At 40.8% G+C, this 17,834-nt stretch overlaps 1 protein-coding gene and 1 long non-coding RNA gene across 6 annotated transcripts in view; one reads left to right on the top strand and one right to left on the bottom strand.

Annotated features, from left to right (window-relative positions):
* The window catches only part of ATP8A1 (ATPase phospholipid transporting 8A1), a 138,870-nt gene extending 126,626 nt beyond the window's left edge, over positions 1-12,244 (bottom strand). For all 5 annotated transcript variants that reach the window (XM_078393978.1, XM_078393979.1, XM_020786218.3 and 2 more), the window contains exon 1: positions 11,841-12,244. In XM_078393978.1, coding sequence (XP_078250104.1) covers positions 11,841-11,889 — 49 coding nt within the window. In that variant the 5' untranslated portion in view covers positions 11,890-12,244. The remainder of the gene's footprint in view (positions 1-11,840) is intronic.
* Positions 12,245-12,478: 234 nt separating this feature from the next.
* On the top strand, positions 12,479-15,783 carry LOC140707505 (uncharacterized). Its single transcript, XR_012087611.2, has 3 exons — positions 12,479-12,610; positions 14,225-14,309; positions 15,650-15,783. It is a non-coding gene; the product is annotated as an uncharacterized LOC140707505 (long non-coding RNA).
* The last annotated feature ends 2,051 nt before the right edge of the window (positions 15,784-17,834 follow it).

Below are 17,834 nucleotides of genomic sequence, written 5' to 3'. Positions count from 1 at the left end.
AGGAACATGCCTGGATGGGCAGACCACAGGTACTAGGGGGGTGGTCCTAGCGAACAAATGTTAAGTTCTAGAGGATTCCGGAAACCTCTGTGCAAGCGCAGATAAACCCATTAGTGTGCATTCACAGAGACCACAAAGAAGAACACACCTTTATCCTAGATTCAAGTGTAAGAAGACCTCAAGAGTATCATCCCTATGCTATGGTTTGATCTTGTTCCTCTACAACATAACAGAAAACATAGCCAGCAGGTTAGGTCTTCCAGCTTCTCATAAGATGCTGAGCAAGAATAAAGTGAAACTCAACCATTAGAGGAAAACATCTTGCTTAGAAGTGTATAGGATGTCAGAATCCCTTTAAGTTAGTAGCTTTATTATTGGAAATGGTATGAACAAAGTTTAGAAAGAGATCTAGGTGGCTCAGGCTTCAAAGGTCTGCTCAGCCAGGTAACATGTTCAAGTAAAAGACTGCAAATTTTAGATAGAGAGACCAATGTACATCATTCATTATCATTGGTGTGTCTATATCAAGATTTAGATGCATATGTATGATATCTCTCTCTCTCTCTCTCTCTCTCTCTCTCTCACACACACACACACACACACACACACACACACACACACACACACACACACACACACAGTGTGTTATATGTTTTACATAGTTTACATATGCAGGGATGGGTGTGTAATTCATATACGTATGGATGAGGTCAAAATGTTATAATCTGGCTTAGTTCACACAAATCAGATTTAAAGCCAAAAGTTTATACAATGGTGCCTCGACTTACAACCATCCCAACTTACAACCATTTTGAGATACGACCAGCTCCGGATGCAAAATTTTGCTTCGGCTTGCAACCGGAGCTTCGAGTTACAACCAGAAAAAAAGCAGGGAAAAAGGCGGGGAATTCAAACTGCTAACCATTGGTGGCAAAGAGGCTGCTTCTTTGTAGCTCTTTCGTCCCAGTGGTTAGAGTGTGTGCATTCAGAGGAGGCATCAGCCTGCCTGGTAAGGTGATGCTTTCTACTTTTTAAAAACTGGCTGTTCTAGATGGGTTTTGCAGTCTGGGTTTGGGCTGGATGGTGGGGTTATGTTTCTATGCTGTGATGGGTCTTGTATGGTTTGTTTGTCTTTTGGTTTCTTGTTTTCCCATTTCCTGTGGGTCTTGAAGGTTTTGTTTGCTTTTTGGTGATTTTTTTTAAAAAAAATGCATTTCTGATGGGTCTTGCAGTCTGTTTGCTTTTTGGTGATTTTTTTGCATTTCCAATGGGTCTTGCAATCTCTGCTTGCTTTGGGGGTTTTTCTTTTTGCATTTCCGATGTGTCTTGCAGTCTCTGTTTGCTTTTTTGTTTTTTTGCATTTCTGATGGGTCTTGCAGTCTCTGTTTGCTTTTTGGTGATTTTTTTTCTCCCTTCGGCTGGACAGACCAATCGCATTTCCAATGGGTCTTGCAGGGTTTGTCTACCTTTCTGTTTTTCCCCTCTTTGGCCAGAATGGATTAATTGCATTTCCGATGATTCTTGCAGTGTTTTGTGGGGGGTTTTTTTGGTGATTTTTCCCCCTTCGGCCAGAACGGATTAACTGCATTTCAATGCATTCCTATGGGGAATGGTGCTTCGACTTATGACCATTTCGAGTTACGACCATCTTCTGGAACCAATTAAGTTCGTAAGTTGAGGCACCACTGTAGTCTTAGTTCCTGAAAGGCATATAGGAATCTCTATAAAAGACACAGAACCTATATGTCAAAATCAAAAAGTTATTTAGCCAAGGACACTATTTGCTAAAGAAAAATGATTCTACTTGTTCTTGCAATAAAAATAAAAAAAAGAGTTGTGAATAACATTATGGCTAAAATCCAACTACAGTGGTACCTCGTTTTACGAATTTAATGCATTCTCTGGGACCTTTCGTAATGCAAAAAATTCAAACCGTAACGCAGCTTCCCACAGGAATGCATGCACAGAGGCACCACCATAAACCTCCCAAGCACAAGACTTGCTTCGTATTGCGGGGAAAAATCGTATACCAAGGCATTATTTTCAATGGATTTTCATTCATAAACAGAAAATTACGTTAGGTCTTCGTAAACCGAGGTACCACTGTAGTAAACTGCAATTAGAGTACGCTCACTGAATCAGTGGAGATCTGTTGAGCCAATTCATCTATAAGTTCAATTGATTAAATGGGCCTACTCTAGTTGCAGTTTACTATTGGATTTCACCCATTGTTCCTTGAAAATCTCAATCACGGATGAGGAAGAAACTATGCAAAGCAAGAATATATGCCAATTCTTCACAAGGGAAGAACTTTGGTACATAATTACAGGAATAAACATTCCATGTAAAGTATACACAGAATTCTAAAAATAGATGACGATGATTATAAGATAAACAAACTTATCAAGAATTCATCATTTCAATACTTGAATTTGTTGTTATTATTTCTGCCAAACAAACAAAAACTGTAGCATATCACAGAATCAGGCATGTAGGAAAAGGCATTAAAACTATTATTTTATATTCAGAACACTTGCCTTCATCCTACTTAGGTTAACTATCATAAAATTCAAGTTACTATTTAAAATTATATCACAATAAAGTATATAAAGAATATAATACTCTAATGATGATTTTATTGTCTAAGCCAGCAGTCCCCAATCTTTTTGGGAACATGGACCAGTTGGGGGGGGCAGGCTTCATACACGGGAGGGCAGGGCACCCATGTGCACAAGCGTGACATGCCCCTGCGTGGGCGCAACATGCTCACCATGTGTGCATGCGGGGCAGAGATCTGTCTCTGTGGCCTGGTTCCGGCAAGCCCACAGACTGGCACCAGGCCGCAGACCGGGGGTTGGGGACCTCTGGTCTAAGCTACAATCCCTCACATTTTCTTCCTTGTGTCCGAAGAGTTTCTTCCTTATGGATGTGGTCACATGTAGATATACAAAGAAGATAAACAACCAGGGTTTAAAGCTCTTACAGAGAAAAAAATTAACTTATTCTCTCTCCAGTATTGTTCACCCTGAGATTCATTTCTCCACATGAAAAGCCAGAGAAGCACAGCAATTCCTTGAGACTTCAGCCAGTGCCCTGAAGCCTAGCAATCCTATTTAGAATAGAGAAAGAACCACAGAAGCTACTGAAGTTTTATTACTTTAACATATTCAGACTTCCTCCAGCTTTTGAGATTATACCATATGTTTCCTATATGTTCAAGCCAAAGTTTATACCCACAAGTCATCAGTGCAAAAAAGATTCTACCCACATCCCAGGAGACAGTTGTGGGTTTTAACCAAAAAGCGACTTTTACAAAAAAAATGAAACAAATACAGGATAGCCAGAATCAACGTTCCCTCTAATTTTCTGGAGCTCTGTGTGGAGGCTTCGCCCCCTGCAGGTAGAGCTCCCGCCACAAGTTGAAGCAATTGGGGGGGGGGATACACTCACTCAGCTGCGTGTGTCTGATACAGCGGCATGCTCCCACGCACCTGCACAGCTTAGAGGGGACGTTGATTATACCACTAAATATCAGATAGCATCGTCCATTCCTTTGAAATATTATTTTTATGACAGATGGATGTGATAAGAAGCTGAAGCCATTCTATACTGGGTGAATTCTGATGTGCGGAGTTATGCTGATGTAAATTGGATATGGCACTGGAAATATTTGATTAAAACTAATTTAAACCTTCTTAAACATCCCCCGCTTCAGATTCTGAGGCTCCTCAGGGCTCCCTTTTGGCCCTGGGGATGCCTTGGATTGGGGTGGAGTATTTAACAGTCAAAAGTCATGGCCAGATCACCACCATTAACCATCTTTAATTCTCTTATTCAATTTGTAAGACAATTTGTAAGACACCTACACTATTACTGAAAGAAAAATCAGGTAAAACGATTCTAAACAAGCAAGAGGTTTTACATAGCTCCCAAAGCAGATTTCAATATTATAGATAGGAAACAATTGTTATAGAATAAGCTGCAAGAAAACAATGTTGATGATAACTAGGAATGTGCTCTATCAGATTCACAATTCGGAAAAATATTAGAAGTAGCTTTTCTACTGATCCAGGTTCCAGGTGTGAGCAGTATGGACTGAAAATGTCCCCTGCCTGAGAGAACACTCTTCCAATAGGTACATCAGTTGCTGGGCAAGACAGTAGTCCCACTGACATCTTGGCCAGGCCTCCCAAAACATGCATCTTCTCAGTCCAGTACAACAATGAACTGGTCTCTTTCTACTTTCAGGGGACCTGCATGTAGCTCTGTATCTGCCATTTCCTTCCTCTAGGTGGTGTCTCTGGAGGACAGGCTCCTACCATGTTTGTCAAGATAGTGTCCCAGAAAAATTGCCATATTGTTACAAGGGTGAGGGACTTTGATTCTGTAATACAACTGCTGCTAATGGTGTTTGGGGTCCTATGCAAATTGCTAGTTTCTGCTCTGTATGACCCCTCAGCGCTAGCCAGACATTTTCCACTAACTGCTTCTGCATATGATGGAAAATTGGCTGGCATTGCACCCACACCTTGTTGCTGCTTCATATCCATTGCCCACTGTGTAATTTGGAGGTTTACTAGAATGCATTTATTCCCCACGGAGGAAAACCTGAAGTGGAACAGGTGCTTCGCATGCTGGCTAGAGCCTCCATTTCAGTCCAGAAAAAAAGTTATCCCTCTATGGAATCCCCCATTCACCTAGATTGTCCCCTCATTATGCCCTCCATCATATCAACCAAGACCTGGAACATTGGGATTTCTTGGCTAAGGATGGCTGTCTCTCCACTTATGACCTGGGTTGCACTCTTAAGGCTTCAGAAGGCATAGACTACTTGGGCCATAATGTCCCAACCTTCTCTACCCAGAGGAGCAGTCATACCAATGGAAACCTCCAATGCTCAATCATGGAGTGCTCTTTGCTGCTCCAGCAGTCTTTCGAGCAAGCAGAAAGCTAAGTTTCATTGAGTTGCCATATCTTGGAGTAGGTGATGCAGTGGTAATCTCAAAAATTCTTTTGCCTTTGCTGAAACAGAAACGATGGTGAAAGTGGCTTGCCGTCTTTCTAGTCCACTTATTTATATGAGGTATGCATGTGTCTTCCATACTGCAAAGCACCCTGAATTATTAGATTGAGTGTGTGGATGGTACACCACATCCCTTTCATCTTCCCAGTCTGCAATGCTGCCACCATGTTTTCCTCACTGTCTGTGGATTAGATTCAGATCTTGCCTTTCTGTAGCTCAAGTTCACTGCTGCAGCATGTTCCTCAGAACCTTTTAAACATTGTGAGCTGTGTTGCTGCCCTCCATCACAGCCACATTCAACAGGACCTATCTGTATCCTGCCCTTCTGTGTTGCCCCTAGGCCTAATGCTTCCAGGGCCTGCCACCCCCCTGCACCCCGGGACTTTCAGAGGTGCATTGTCACTGCTGAAAAAGCCCCAGGAGGCTTCTGAAAGCGGCGCTTTGCCAGGGGGTGGGTGGGGGAGTGGGGTTGGTAGGGGCAGGCCCGCCAAAGAGCCCCCCCTTCATCACTATGTGGATTCATCGTTAAACGGGGCACCTGTTAAGCGAGGCACCACTGTATCTTCTTCACTAACACTTTGGCCTCCTGCCCTAGATGCTCTGGCTGGACTGCAGTAAGAAGTCACTGGAATATGTCTGAAGTTCACCGTCCCACCATGAATCAGAGGCTTCTTGTCACCTCTTCTTGTGAAGACACAAACATACCCTGTACTGCTGCCTGCTGCTCTTTCATAGTGCTAGCACTAATCAAGGCAGTTAAGTGACAGATTTTGTTTGGAGGACTCAGAATACTCCTAATCCTCTCAGTAGGAGCTGCTGCCGTGGGTGGAGGCAACATACCTGCAGATTTCCTGAAGTGCCTATTCCTATTTCTACACATCCATGTTTCATACTTCCTGTACACTCTACCCAAAGAACAGTATCTGCTTCTACTTCAGCAGAACACAAACCCTTCCAATGAAAATCATTTCCATCTGTCTATATGAAACAAAATCTGATATATCCCAAAAAGGGGTGTATGAAGGAAAAAGAGAGAAAAAACAGAGTGAGCCATCCCCTCGAATAAAGACATCAGAGAAAGAGGGAGAGATAAGAGGGAGAAAGATAATAGAAAGGGAATTGATTGTAGAAGAAAGAGAAGGAAAAGAATCAAAAGGGAAAGAGGTTGAAATCTGTTTGGTAGAGGAAGAAAAAGGGGAAAAGGAGGAGTTAATTCTGACAGTGTAGGAAGAGGATATAAAAGACCAAAGGAGAGGGAGAGTTTTCAGTATACCAAGAAAGGAGATGACAAAGGAAGAAGAAAGGGAGAGACAAACTAAAGACAATGAGCTCAGATACAGGAAAACGCATGGGTTATTGGATGATTTTCCTAACTTAAAAGTGGGAGGATTACTGCCAGACCTGGAGTTAAAGAAGGAGAAAGGATCGGTAACAGAGACACAAGAATGGACACTGGTGATCTTTCCCTGAGGACAAGGTCACTGGAGGAAGGTAATCAGACTGGATCCAACCTTCAGTCAACCACCGCAAGAGGGAGACTGGGCCAGACATCCTTGTTGTGGGACGATATGTGCAGTGTGGAGTGCTCCATTGAGGAAGCCTACAGACCGGGAGCGGTTTGGACCAGCCCCTCAATAAACTTTCCCAGTTTACAATCGGGATTTTCATCATCATATTATGGGCAATTACCTGATCTTAGTTGTTTTGATCCTATAGAAGTTATTGTGGAATCACCAAATGTTAAAGCAGATAAACCTGTTGATCTTTCGAAAGAGACTCAGTGGTTCTAAAAAAAGGAACTGCTTCAAACTTCTAATAAACTCAATCACAGGGGGCTAAACATAATATTGTATTTCTGTTGATTTTGTATTTCATTCATTATTTGTTAGCACCTCTTGACATACTTCTGGAGGGGTAGCACCAGCCAAATAACAGACCTTTTCAATAGAGGTATTAATATATGAATATACTCCTAAATCTCATTCCTATCTATATAAAGCAAACCATATACAATGAAATGTAATGAATGTAAATAAAAGTTGAGGTTTCAGGAAAGGAAACAGAGATTTAATCAATGATTTTTAAAAAATCAATTTGATTTAAATCATGATTTAAATGTAAAATATTTTTATTTAAATCTGATTTTTTAAAATTTAGAATTCAAATTGTGATTTAAATTTGATTTAATTTTTTTTTTTAAATTATACAATTACGGTAATACAGTACAGCACCAAACCCATTCACTTCATGGACACCACCCTGGAAACCCTGGGCAGCAGAGCTGGTGATTAAGCCTTTTGGGAATTGCAAGGTTGGGAACCACTGCCCAAGATTATAGCTAAAATCAAAATAATATTAAATATTAAACCAGAGGCGGCTATGTTGAACCTATGGGAACAAAAACAACACACCTCTCCAAATGGATGAATGATGAAGAGTGTCTTCCACCAGGGCAAGACTCTACCTGGAAGTCACTTAACAGACTTCAAAGCAAAATGGGAAGTTCAAAGAATAATCAGATAAAATGAGGCTACTTGGATATAGGACAAATTTTCTGTGACTATGGAGAAATTCAATCAATGCTGCATTTATGTGCATGCAACTTATGCCCCACCATGTGTACAAAAGGAGATCTAGCAAACAGTTAAGAAAATGCTATTGAAGTAGCCCACTTCTGGTCAAAAACAGTATAATTATCTTAAACTTGTCATTTACTTTTAATTTTACCTATACACTTGTCCCTTCCGAAATGCTAGGGTTAGGGGCACCAGATCCCCATGCACTTCAATATCAGTGTTTAACTCTTATGTCCCCCAAAACAAAATTACAAAGCAGAAACACTTGATTCACACTCACTCACACACACACACACACACACACACACACACACACACACACACACACGAGAGAAAAAGAGAGAGAGAGAGAGAGCATATGAGTTTACTGTATTAACTGTACAACATGCCCCAGCACCTTCCCCAGCTCCTATGTGGAGCCACCATGCCAGAAGAGGGGATTAGCCAGGCCACCACCATCAGACTGGGGGCTCCCTCACTGCCTACAACAGGAGCCTTGGAAAGTCTGAGACCCACATTTCTCATGTCACTTCCTGGAAATGAATAGCAGCACAGCATCAATTGATCGATTGCTAAAACCATGTTGCTTAAGTATGTGCAATTCAAGGGAGAAGTATACTTCCTATATGTCCACATCTTTAAATTGTGCAATGCTCTGATGCTAATAAAGAAAGATTAAAAATATTTTAGGTATACTGTTCAGAAGCATCAGATTCTTAATTGTTCTAAAACGGAATTTGTGCATTTTGGGCGCATTTATAAACTGCCAATCAATTATATAAACTTTTAAAAACCTTTAAAAGTCAAGGACATCATTTAGCCAATATGTCTCACAGAAACATCATTTTCTCCATCTTAAAATCCTGTGTTTAGACAAAACCATGGTACCACTATTATATGAAGCAGAAGCAGTCTGGGTGAAATGAATATAAGATATTACAAAATCATGTCCTTAGTGTCTTGTCTTTACATGCATCATAAGTTTCACTTACCTAAACACCTTTAGAACATTCACCTTTGCCCTAATCCATTCACTCATCAGATGTCCTTTATTTGGGCATTTCATGTCATGGGTGCCTACTAGACATGGAAATGAATTAAAAAATGGATCACGATATTCGTGGAAAATCGCTGATCAATTAAATATTCATCCCTTCATATTCATGGGTTCCAGAGACCCCCATGAACACAAAGAGATGAATATTTCCCCGTTTGATTCATCCCTTTGTTGTAGTAGTAGTAGTAGTAGTAGTAGTAGTAGTAGTAGCAGTAGTAGTAGTAGTAGTAATAATAATAATAATAATAATAATAATAATAATAATAATAATAATAATAAATAAAAACAATTCTGCCTACTGATAGGCAGCCACCCACCTCCACAGCGTACCCACTTCCTCTCCCTACCTTAGCTGCCCCCCATTACTGCCGCCGCTGCAGAGGTCTCCATCAGGCCTCCACAGCCATGGCATGTAAAAAGGGAAACTGGCTGCCCTTTCCAAAAAAGGTAGCTGCGGCTTCATTTAGGGTAGGGAGGTAAACTAGGAAAAAAAAAATCCTGAGAATTTCTGTTTCTGATACAATTATCACTCCCAGAACAACCAGATGAATCATTCTCTATCTTGATATTCTGGCAAAAAGAACATCTAATTAATTGTTATGACTTCTGTAATCTACCTTGATTTGGAAAGCAAAATTTAATGGCATACTTTATTTATTTCTCCTTCCAATAAGCCTAGCAAGTTCACATGATTGATAAGTGGAGGCACAAACAAGCTACACCATTTTTATTGTTCAAAATAAAAATAAGTCATTATTAGGACACCAGATCTCTTTTTGTCTCTCAAAACAGGATTGACAGACTTTCTGAACTAAACAGTTAATGTCTGTGTTCTGTTTAACAGAGAATATATTCAATAGCCAACAGAAGATCAGCACAGAATCATGTATGACTGTTTCTAAATATATAATCCAAAGATGCTCACATAACTGAAAAGGAAACCTGGCAGACAAAAGTAAAAGAGAAATTGGAGAGTCATTCACTCAGGGATAGCCATTTGCCCATCCTAACCCTGTGCAAATACAAGAAGTAACTATCTTTATTGATATAAAGCTGTTATCAAGACTACGGAAATCTTGTATTGATAAACTAGCAAATTACATGTTAACAATTAAATATAATCCAGTAAATCTACATTCCTTTATTTTCCAATTATCTCAAAATGGATCCATTATTTATTTATGGAATCAAATAGATCATGTATATTTTAGGTCGTAAAATGTTAACGATTTATTGCCACAGATACCCTTGTCATAAACGAATGTACAGTATAAAACTATCCATAGAGGTAAACTTAAGTGAATATGCTAATGCCTGTAAGCAGAACATGACACAAGTTTTAGTCCAATACTTTTGCTAATATTCAGACTATCTATCTGCACTAACTGTACTTTTACAAACCCATTTAAAACATAATAATAATCAAAATCAACTGCATTTTAAATGTGGGAGGGGATATGATCTGTGTTTCTTGAAACTTGCTATGGTTTTTAATTCTGTTTCAAACATAATTCTAACTGTTACTGTTCTGGAGCCTACTGTTATAAGCAGATCGATTTTCAATCATATAATATGTACAAGCTGAGGGCACACAAGAATCAAATCAGAGACTGCAAATTCCTCTCCACAGTGCAACAATATGAGACTACTGAGCATACCAGCTAGGTGATAGTCTTTCTACTCACCCAGCCATAAGCTTCAGCACTCTGGAGTTCTACTACAATTGCCCTACAGCTCTGGCTGCAGAGGTCTGCTACATGAGCTGAAAATTACTCTTCTCAGTCTCAACTAAAGGGATATCTTCCCTTCTTCCCCTCTATGCTAAAAGGAACATTTGAACAAGGGTATTAGTGTTAAGAGATGAAGCCTCGATGTAAATTCCTGACCCTATTTCACCTTCTATTCCAAGCTACCCAACATTTTTAGACTCTTCCCCTTTCACAGCTTGGAGAATCCTTGAGTATTTTACTTTCTGGTCCTTATGCACACTTCTTCTTGGACTCCTTTAATTTCCAAAGGTTAGGGAAGGACCAGATTAGAGTTGAAGGGTATGGTTTCTGAAGTATACACCCTCTCACCTAAACTTCCCTCCAGTACATTGTCATTGGTTCAGAGGTTGAGCAGTTCAACCTCCCACTGCTGACAGTTCAACTGCTGTCCTGTCAACATCACATATCTCTTGAGGATCAATAAGCACAATTAACTCTCTCTGGAGTACTTGGGTTTCTTTTTTCCTTTCCCCTTTGCAAATGTATTAATTAATGTTTTCTTCCTAATTAAGTTTCTAGAAATAGACGTAATTCTTCCTTTCCTGATACCACAACAACTGTAGCAAGCAACAAAAGCTAGAGAGATAAAGCAGGATTTTCAAGAATCCAGACAATATCTGTCACTGTGTCAGGCATGCTACTTTTGCTGCGTCGATGCACAGGGAGTTCACTAGGAAAGATGATGATGATGATGATGATGATGATGATGATGATGATGATGATGATGATGATGATGATGATGATAATAATAATAATAATAATAATAATAATAATAATAATAATAATAATAATAATACAGAGCTGGGAGGGACCCTAGGGATCCGGGAGTCCAGCCCCTGTCAAGGGGGCACAGTGGGGAATCGAACTCCCCATCTCTAGATACCTAAACCACTTAAGAATTCAAAAGAAGAGAGAGACATTTGAAGGGTGAGGCCCTGAGAGCGTGGAAATAAAGGGGAGTGGAAATAAACAAGGGGGGGTGTGTTTGTGTGCTGCTGGAGCTGGTGAGAAGGCTGGCTAGAGTCCAAGGGAGGTCTGAGGGGGGAGAGGCCCCTTCACTCCTCCCTCCAACTCGCCCGCCGGAAGGGAGGGAAGGTCCCCCAAGAGGGAGCGTTTGACCGGCGGGCAAGACACCGAAAGGAGGGAAATACCAGTGAGGCGTCTGGAGTGACAGAAAATAAATGATCCAAGGAAGGAAGGGAGGGAGGGAGGGAAAGGAGGGGGGGGCGTGAGGGCGGACAAGCGACAGCGGCCAGAAATCTCCTGCCATTCGCAAGAAGAAGAGCCGAGGTGACGGACGGCGACGCATCTCCCCCTTTCCCCCTCTCGCCTCATAGGAAAGCAACCACGGGCGGGCAGGTGCCGCCGCTCTTCGGTCCCTTTCGGCCCCAAGCAGCGGCACGCTCGCTACTCACCCTCGGCCCGGAACCGCAGGTCCGATACGGTTTTCTGCACGGCGGGCATAACTGCCTCCCCGCCACGGAGCCCGGCGCTACTCTGTCTTCCGCTCCTGCCGCCGAGATTGGCGGCTGGTCTCTCTCCGAGCCGGCCCGGCCCGGCGTTTCTTTTCCAGTCGCTGAAGCCGCGCCAACCAGGTGAAACGGACGGAAACCCAGCACACGGATAAGAGGAGGCGGGGTGGGGGTGGGGTGGGAACGGTTGGTTTCGGTCAAAGTACAGCGACGCTGCTGTTGCCGCTGCTGCTCCTGCTACAGTCGTGAGATCTCCAGCAACGCCGGCAGTGCCAGCCCCGCGCGCGCCACTCGCTGCTGCTGCCGCTCGGGCCGACTGACAGCTGGCGCACGAGCCCGGCTGAGTCGCGCGCTCTTCCTCCCACCCCCACCCCTCCCAGCGACAGCCAATGGTTCCGCAGCCACTCTGGAACGTACCAACGAATGTGTGCCAAACGTCGCAGGCCTCCTCAGGCACCCAGTCTTCGCAGTCCTCAGATCCGGTCTCTAATTCTCTCTCTCTCTCTCTCTCTCTCTTTTCCTTCACGAAGAGTTCAGTCATGAGGAAAAAAAATGGGCTCTCTGTTCACGTAACTGTTGCATGCCTGGTTTCTTCGTTGGGAAATAATGGAACATGCCGACGTCCTGGGCGGCCCTTTGCCTGACAATAGAAGGAGGGAAAAAGAACTTGCCATAAATCTTTGAGGGTGGATGATGACAGTAGAAGCTGGAAGGTGCGTGCTGATGCGGAATTGCATGGATTCCTAGTCTGCAGAGGCTACTTTTCTCGCTTCTTGTGCATTCACAGCCGCCCAATCCGCCTTTGCAGGCTGCCTCAGTGGAACTGGGTGACATATTCAGACGAGTCCAAAGCATTGCCTGCTGTGCTCTGAGGAGCTTACTCTCCAGATTTTGATTAAGGAAAGTAACAGAAAATGGGAAAGTTTTTGTACCAGCCACTGAATGTAAACCTGGTAGGTCTAAGAATACAGAGGATGGCAAGGGTTCTCAGGAAAACAGCATCTATTGTAGACGTTCTGCTTTACTGAAAAAGATTAATTGAAGATTTGAAAGCATAGGGAAAAGTTTAAATATTATTTCCAAGATGGTGCAGTCTTTAGTCTGTAAATCCATCCAAAGCAAAAACAAGGAAGCAAGCAAACAAAACCAGCTGCTGCTTATATACTGCCCCATATTGCCTTAAAAAGCATCCTCTGGGTGGTTTACAAGTCAATTATGCAGGCTACACAGCGAGCTTGGTACTCATTTTACTGACCTCGGAAGGATAGAAGGCTGAGTCAACTTTGAGTGGGCTACCTGGGATTTAACCCCTGGTCATGAGGACAGTTTTGGCTTCAGTACAGCAGTTTAACTACTGCACCATGAGCCTCTTTTTTATTTTGCATCTGATGTTCAAGGAATTGATAGCTTTTCAAGTGAAAAATATTTCAAGCCTGTGTGGCTGTTGCCATTGGAATCAAAGTAGCCTGTAATAAGTTCTTTGAACTTTTGCCACTGATAAAAGAATTGTGAAGCAGGTGTAGCTCTTATAGTTGTTTTCCTAAATCAGTTTCAGCATTTTTAGAACTTTTACCTTGGTTCCTGGTATATGCCTTACTAAGGAAAGTAAAGGCTGAAACATTTATTAGAGATTCATTTAAATCCTGTTGATGTTAGTCCCATGTTTATACATACATACTTTTATTCTATATTCCTATGGCTCAGGGTCTGTCTGAATAGCTTAGTGAGTTAGATAAGTTGGGATTTTGATTTCCACTATGCCTCCCTGGAAAAGAACCAGCCTGTGTAGTCTTGGGCAAGCCACACAGTTCCAGGACACCCACAGAAGAAGGAAATAGTGAATCATCCTCAAACCTAGAAAACACTGAAAACCAAACATTTTCATCATATGTCAGAAACAACTTGACAGCACATCATCATCATTATTGTGACCAAAAGCCTACATTAATATATCACTTCATTTAGCTATTTCTCAGGTTAAATGGATTATGGATAGATCAATTATAGTACACCTGTGGAAAAGTTATTGTTTGCCACTGGTTAGACTGCCATTGTTAATCGGTTCTGCACTGGTACTCCACATAGTTCTAGTAGAGTGAGGATTGCACCCCTCTTTGCAGTGGGTAAATGACACGATTGAGAACTGTGACAATATTGTACTTCCTGTTGGCTGAGGAATAGGACCAACTGCATATGGCTAGCTAAGTGGATTGCAGTTCTCAACAAATTTCTTCAAAGACTTATTCAAAGAACATTTATATGAAACATCTAAAGAATTTCAGTAGAAGCAATTTCTGCCTAACAGAAGAAAATTCTTACTTTTGCAGAGTTTTGAAATTTGGTGGTTAACTTTCCTCAGATGTGCAGCAGAAATGCAAGGATTAACAGAGCATAATAGTTACTAGTTCCCAGGTAATCTCCCTCTCTTTCATTAACTGACAAATGTTGAAATAGCCTTCCTTTTCTTTTTCACATGTGAGTATTTCCTCGTCTTTACTTAGTACTGTGTCAACAGTTCCCTTCCTCTTCCTCTTGTGTCAAACATTCTCAGCTTTTTTGCTATTGTTATTGATCTTACCATCCTTTGTCAGCCTTGTTATGCACTTTAGCTTTCCTGACACCACTAGAAAAAAATCTGGGCTACTTATCAGTATTCAGTCTTGGTTCCCTGATCCTTCTTGTAACTTTTATTATCCTATCCTTTCTTTTCTTTTTCTTTTTCCACTCTTTGCTATGCCTTTTGTGTAGCTTCATTGAGTTATTTAGATGTTTCCCATTTTTCTTCCTTTTTTGAACTGTTTGTAATTCTGCTTTTTGTTGTTCAGGAACTCACAGCTGCTTGGGCTCCTTTCCGTATAACTGACTTTTCTCTCTCTTTTTAAAAAACTACTCATTATCTATCAAGCTAATCTTAAATCCTAAATATACAGTGGAACCTCGATTTAAGAACTTAATCCATATTGGAACAGTGTTTGTATGTCGAAACGTTCGTAAGTTGAAGCAAAATTCCTGATAGGAATGCATTGAAAACCATTTAATCCATTCTTGCTGGTTTTGGTTCTTATGTAGAGGCGCCATTTGCAAGTAGATAGGAACTAATGCAAAGCCGGTTAATCCATACTCTACCAATAGGAAGAGAAAATATTTTTCTTTTTTCTTCTTTTGACCTAAGATGAACTTAGGTCAAAAAAAGGGCAGGAAAGGATGGAGGGAGGTAACACCTTTTAAACACAAAACCTTTTAACCCAAGCACCTTTTAAACAAAACCAAGTACCCTTTAGCTTAAAAAAAGGCAGGACATGTTTTTTTCCGTTCGTAAGTCAAAGCAAAATTTTGTGAACGGAGCGGTTCGTAAGTCAAAATGTTCATAGGTAGGGAAGTTCGTAATCGAGGTTCCACTGTACTATTATTAGCTCTTGCAACAGCCTTAGGGTTAAAACACCGTATATACTGGTTGTATATAGAGTGGAAAAACTTTCTCTTTGTTGGTCTTAAATTTACAATATGTAAATGTCATAGCATAACTGTATTAAAGAGTCCTAGTGTAGCTGTGTTAAGGAGTGTTTTTTTATCAATTCCAGTCCTCCAATGAGTTTCCATGACTGAATCACGATTTGAATCATGGTCTCAAAGGTCCTAATATGTCCTCTATCCCCTACACTACATTGGGTACCCCTCCCCCTGAGCCCTTCTAATGATTCCCCCCCCCCCAATCATTTCTTCAGTTTTTTCTTCTCATCCTTCCTTCTCAGCACAATAATTTCTTCTTGGAGAAAAGCTTTTTGAAGAAACTTCCTTACCTCCAACAACAGGCTTCCAGCTCAGGGTACTAACCAACTATGCCCCATCCCAGTTTATTTGGCCACATGGTATGTTTTGTGAATTGTTTGTATATTTTTAAACTGTATTTTGTATGTTTTAGCCATGGATATGTTTCGTGGGCTGGTCACCTGACTGTAATAAATAAATTCTATTCTATTCATCCCAGTTTACCATAAGCTGTAAGGGATTTGGGAAGGCCAATTCACTTTTCCCTCTCTAGTCCTCTGTTTCTCTTGTTCTGCTGTACCTGTCCATGCTGATACTTGTGCCTTGTTGCTCAGTGTTCCCCTTTAGCTCCATTTTTTATCGAGTGGTGCCTTGCATTACGATGTTAATTCGTTCCAGCGAAATCGCTGTAGAACGAAAACATCATAATGCGAAAATAAAAAGCCCATTGAAAGCCCTTCAATACATTCCAATGGGCTGGAAACTCACCATCCAGCGAAGATCCTCCCTAGGGTGGCCATTTTCTGGGGCTGTCTTACGAGGAATCCGTCCCAGAAAACAGTGGGGAGCCATTTTATTTACCCGACAGCCATTTTGAAACCGCCAATCAGCTGTAGAAAAATCGTCGCTTTGTGAAGAATTCGGTTCCCGAACTGATCATTGCAACGCGAAACAAGCCCATTTAGACCATCGTTAAGCGATCGCAAAAACGTCGTCATAATGCGGTTTCGTCGTAAAACGGGGCAATCGTAATGCGAGGCACCACTGTAGTATGCAGTAACTTCCCTTCAGTGTTAGTGGGAATATTGGTTAATACACACTTGCAGTCATTCCCATTCAATGATGGACTCCATGCAAAGAAACATCAGCAATGTTATGTACACAGAATTTTCCCACCAAAAATAGCTTAATCACTTGAAAAGGACAAACATAATATAAACTATGTTTACATAGAGGTATACATTTTAAATTGAGCTATTGTTTGAATGTACAGTCTTTCCCTTACGTATATATTTCATTATAAATAATGCACATCACATAATTCATTAAATTCTACAATAGGATAAATGCATGTTCAGTAAATATTCTAGCATTTTCTCCCACTTATTACTTTTTTTCTGTGATAGTATACCAAACCTGAAGGTTTACTCCATGAATTAATAATGCACGTCTTGTCTCTATTCGGAAAATTAATTTTCTTTATTATCCTTTCTTCTTTTCATAATATTTAATATTCATTTGCCACTTTGATTTTAGATTTTGTTGTGAAGATTATTGGTTAAGTTGTGGGCCAAATTTTACTTACCTACATTTTATTTAATACTGTATGGCATTTGGTTTTTCCTTTTTCACCAATAGAAATACTTACTGCTTGTATTATGATCATTATATACAAATGATTTGACTCTACAGAATCCTAGCTTTTTTACTGATCAAGACAATGCTTTTTAAAAGCATGTTGATCAATGTATTTTTAAAAGGAATTAGATTCCAGAAGAGAAACATACAAGTAATAGTATTTTGACATATTTTGATGCTCACTACTAGAGGTAGCATATGAGAAGGGACTGATAGATAATGGTGCCACAATGGTTATCTAATAGACTTTTGACATTTTGGCGATGAATCTCTGTAACAATCCTCATGGCAGTACAAATACTGTGCCACAGACAAGAATATAAAGGAGCTTGCCTTCTGCCCAAGGTAAGGAGATTGAGTGAAAGGGAATAGCCACTGGAAAAGAGCAAGGGAATGCCATGGATATATTTTAGGCAGAAACAGACACGAGAGAGCCAAGATATATACATTTGAAAAGACTTCAAAAGGAGAAAATGGAAGAAAAGTCTGTTCCAGATGTTTGTGTTATTCAGAATGTTCAAACACATTGCATTTAAAAACAAAAACAATAATTGTCAAACCTCCATTAATGTAAACTGACCACCTGCCTGCCATATGGTTTGTTGAAAAAGGAAGTTAGATTTACAGTTTGCTCCAGGAAAATCAGCAGCAGTAGCACTTTATTTTCTGACTTATTTTGACCTTAATGCCACAATTTGGAAAAGGGTTAAAAGCAGATTCACAATATTTGAGATATAAAATAAAATGCTTCTACAGTATATGAAACTTGGAGGACTAAGTTATTTTTAAAAGCCTGATCCTTGTACTGCA

The sequence above is a fragment of the Pogona vitticeps genome, chromosome 5 (genome assembly GCF_051106095.1).
Source record: "Pogona vitticeps strain Pit_001003342236 chromosome 5, PviZW2.1, whole genome shotgun sequence".
Classification (NCBI taxonomy): domain Eukaryota; kingdom Metazoa; phylum Chordata; class Lepidosauria; order Squamata; family Agamidae; genus Pogona; species Pogona vitticeps.
The sequence above is the reverse complement of the archived record's forward strand: the minus strand, read 5'-3'. Positions and strand labels throughout refer to the sequence as shown.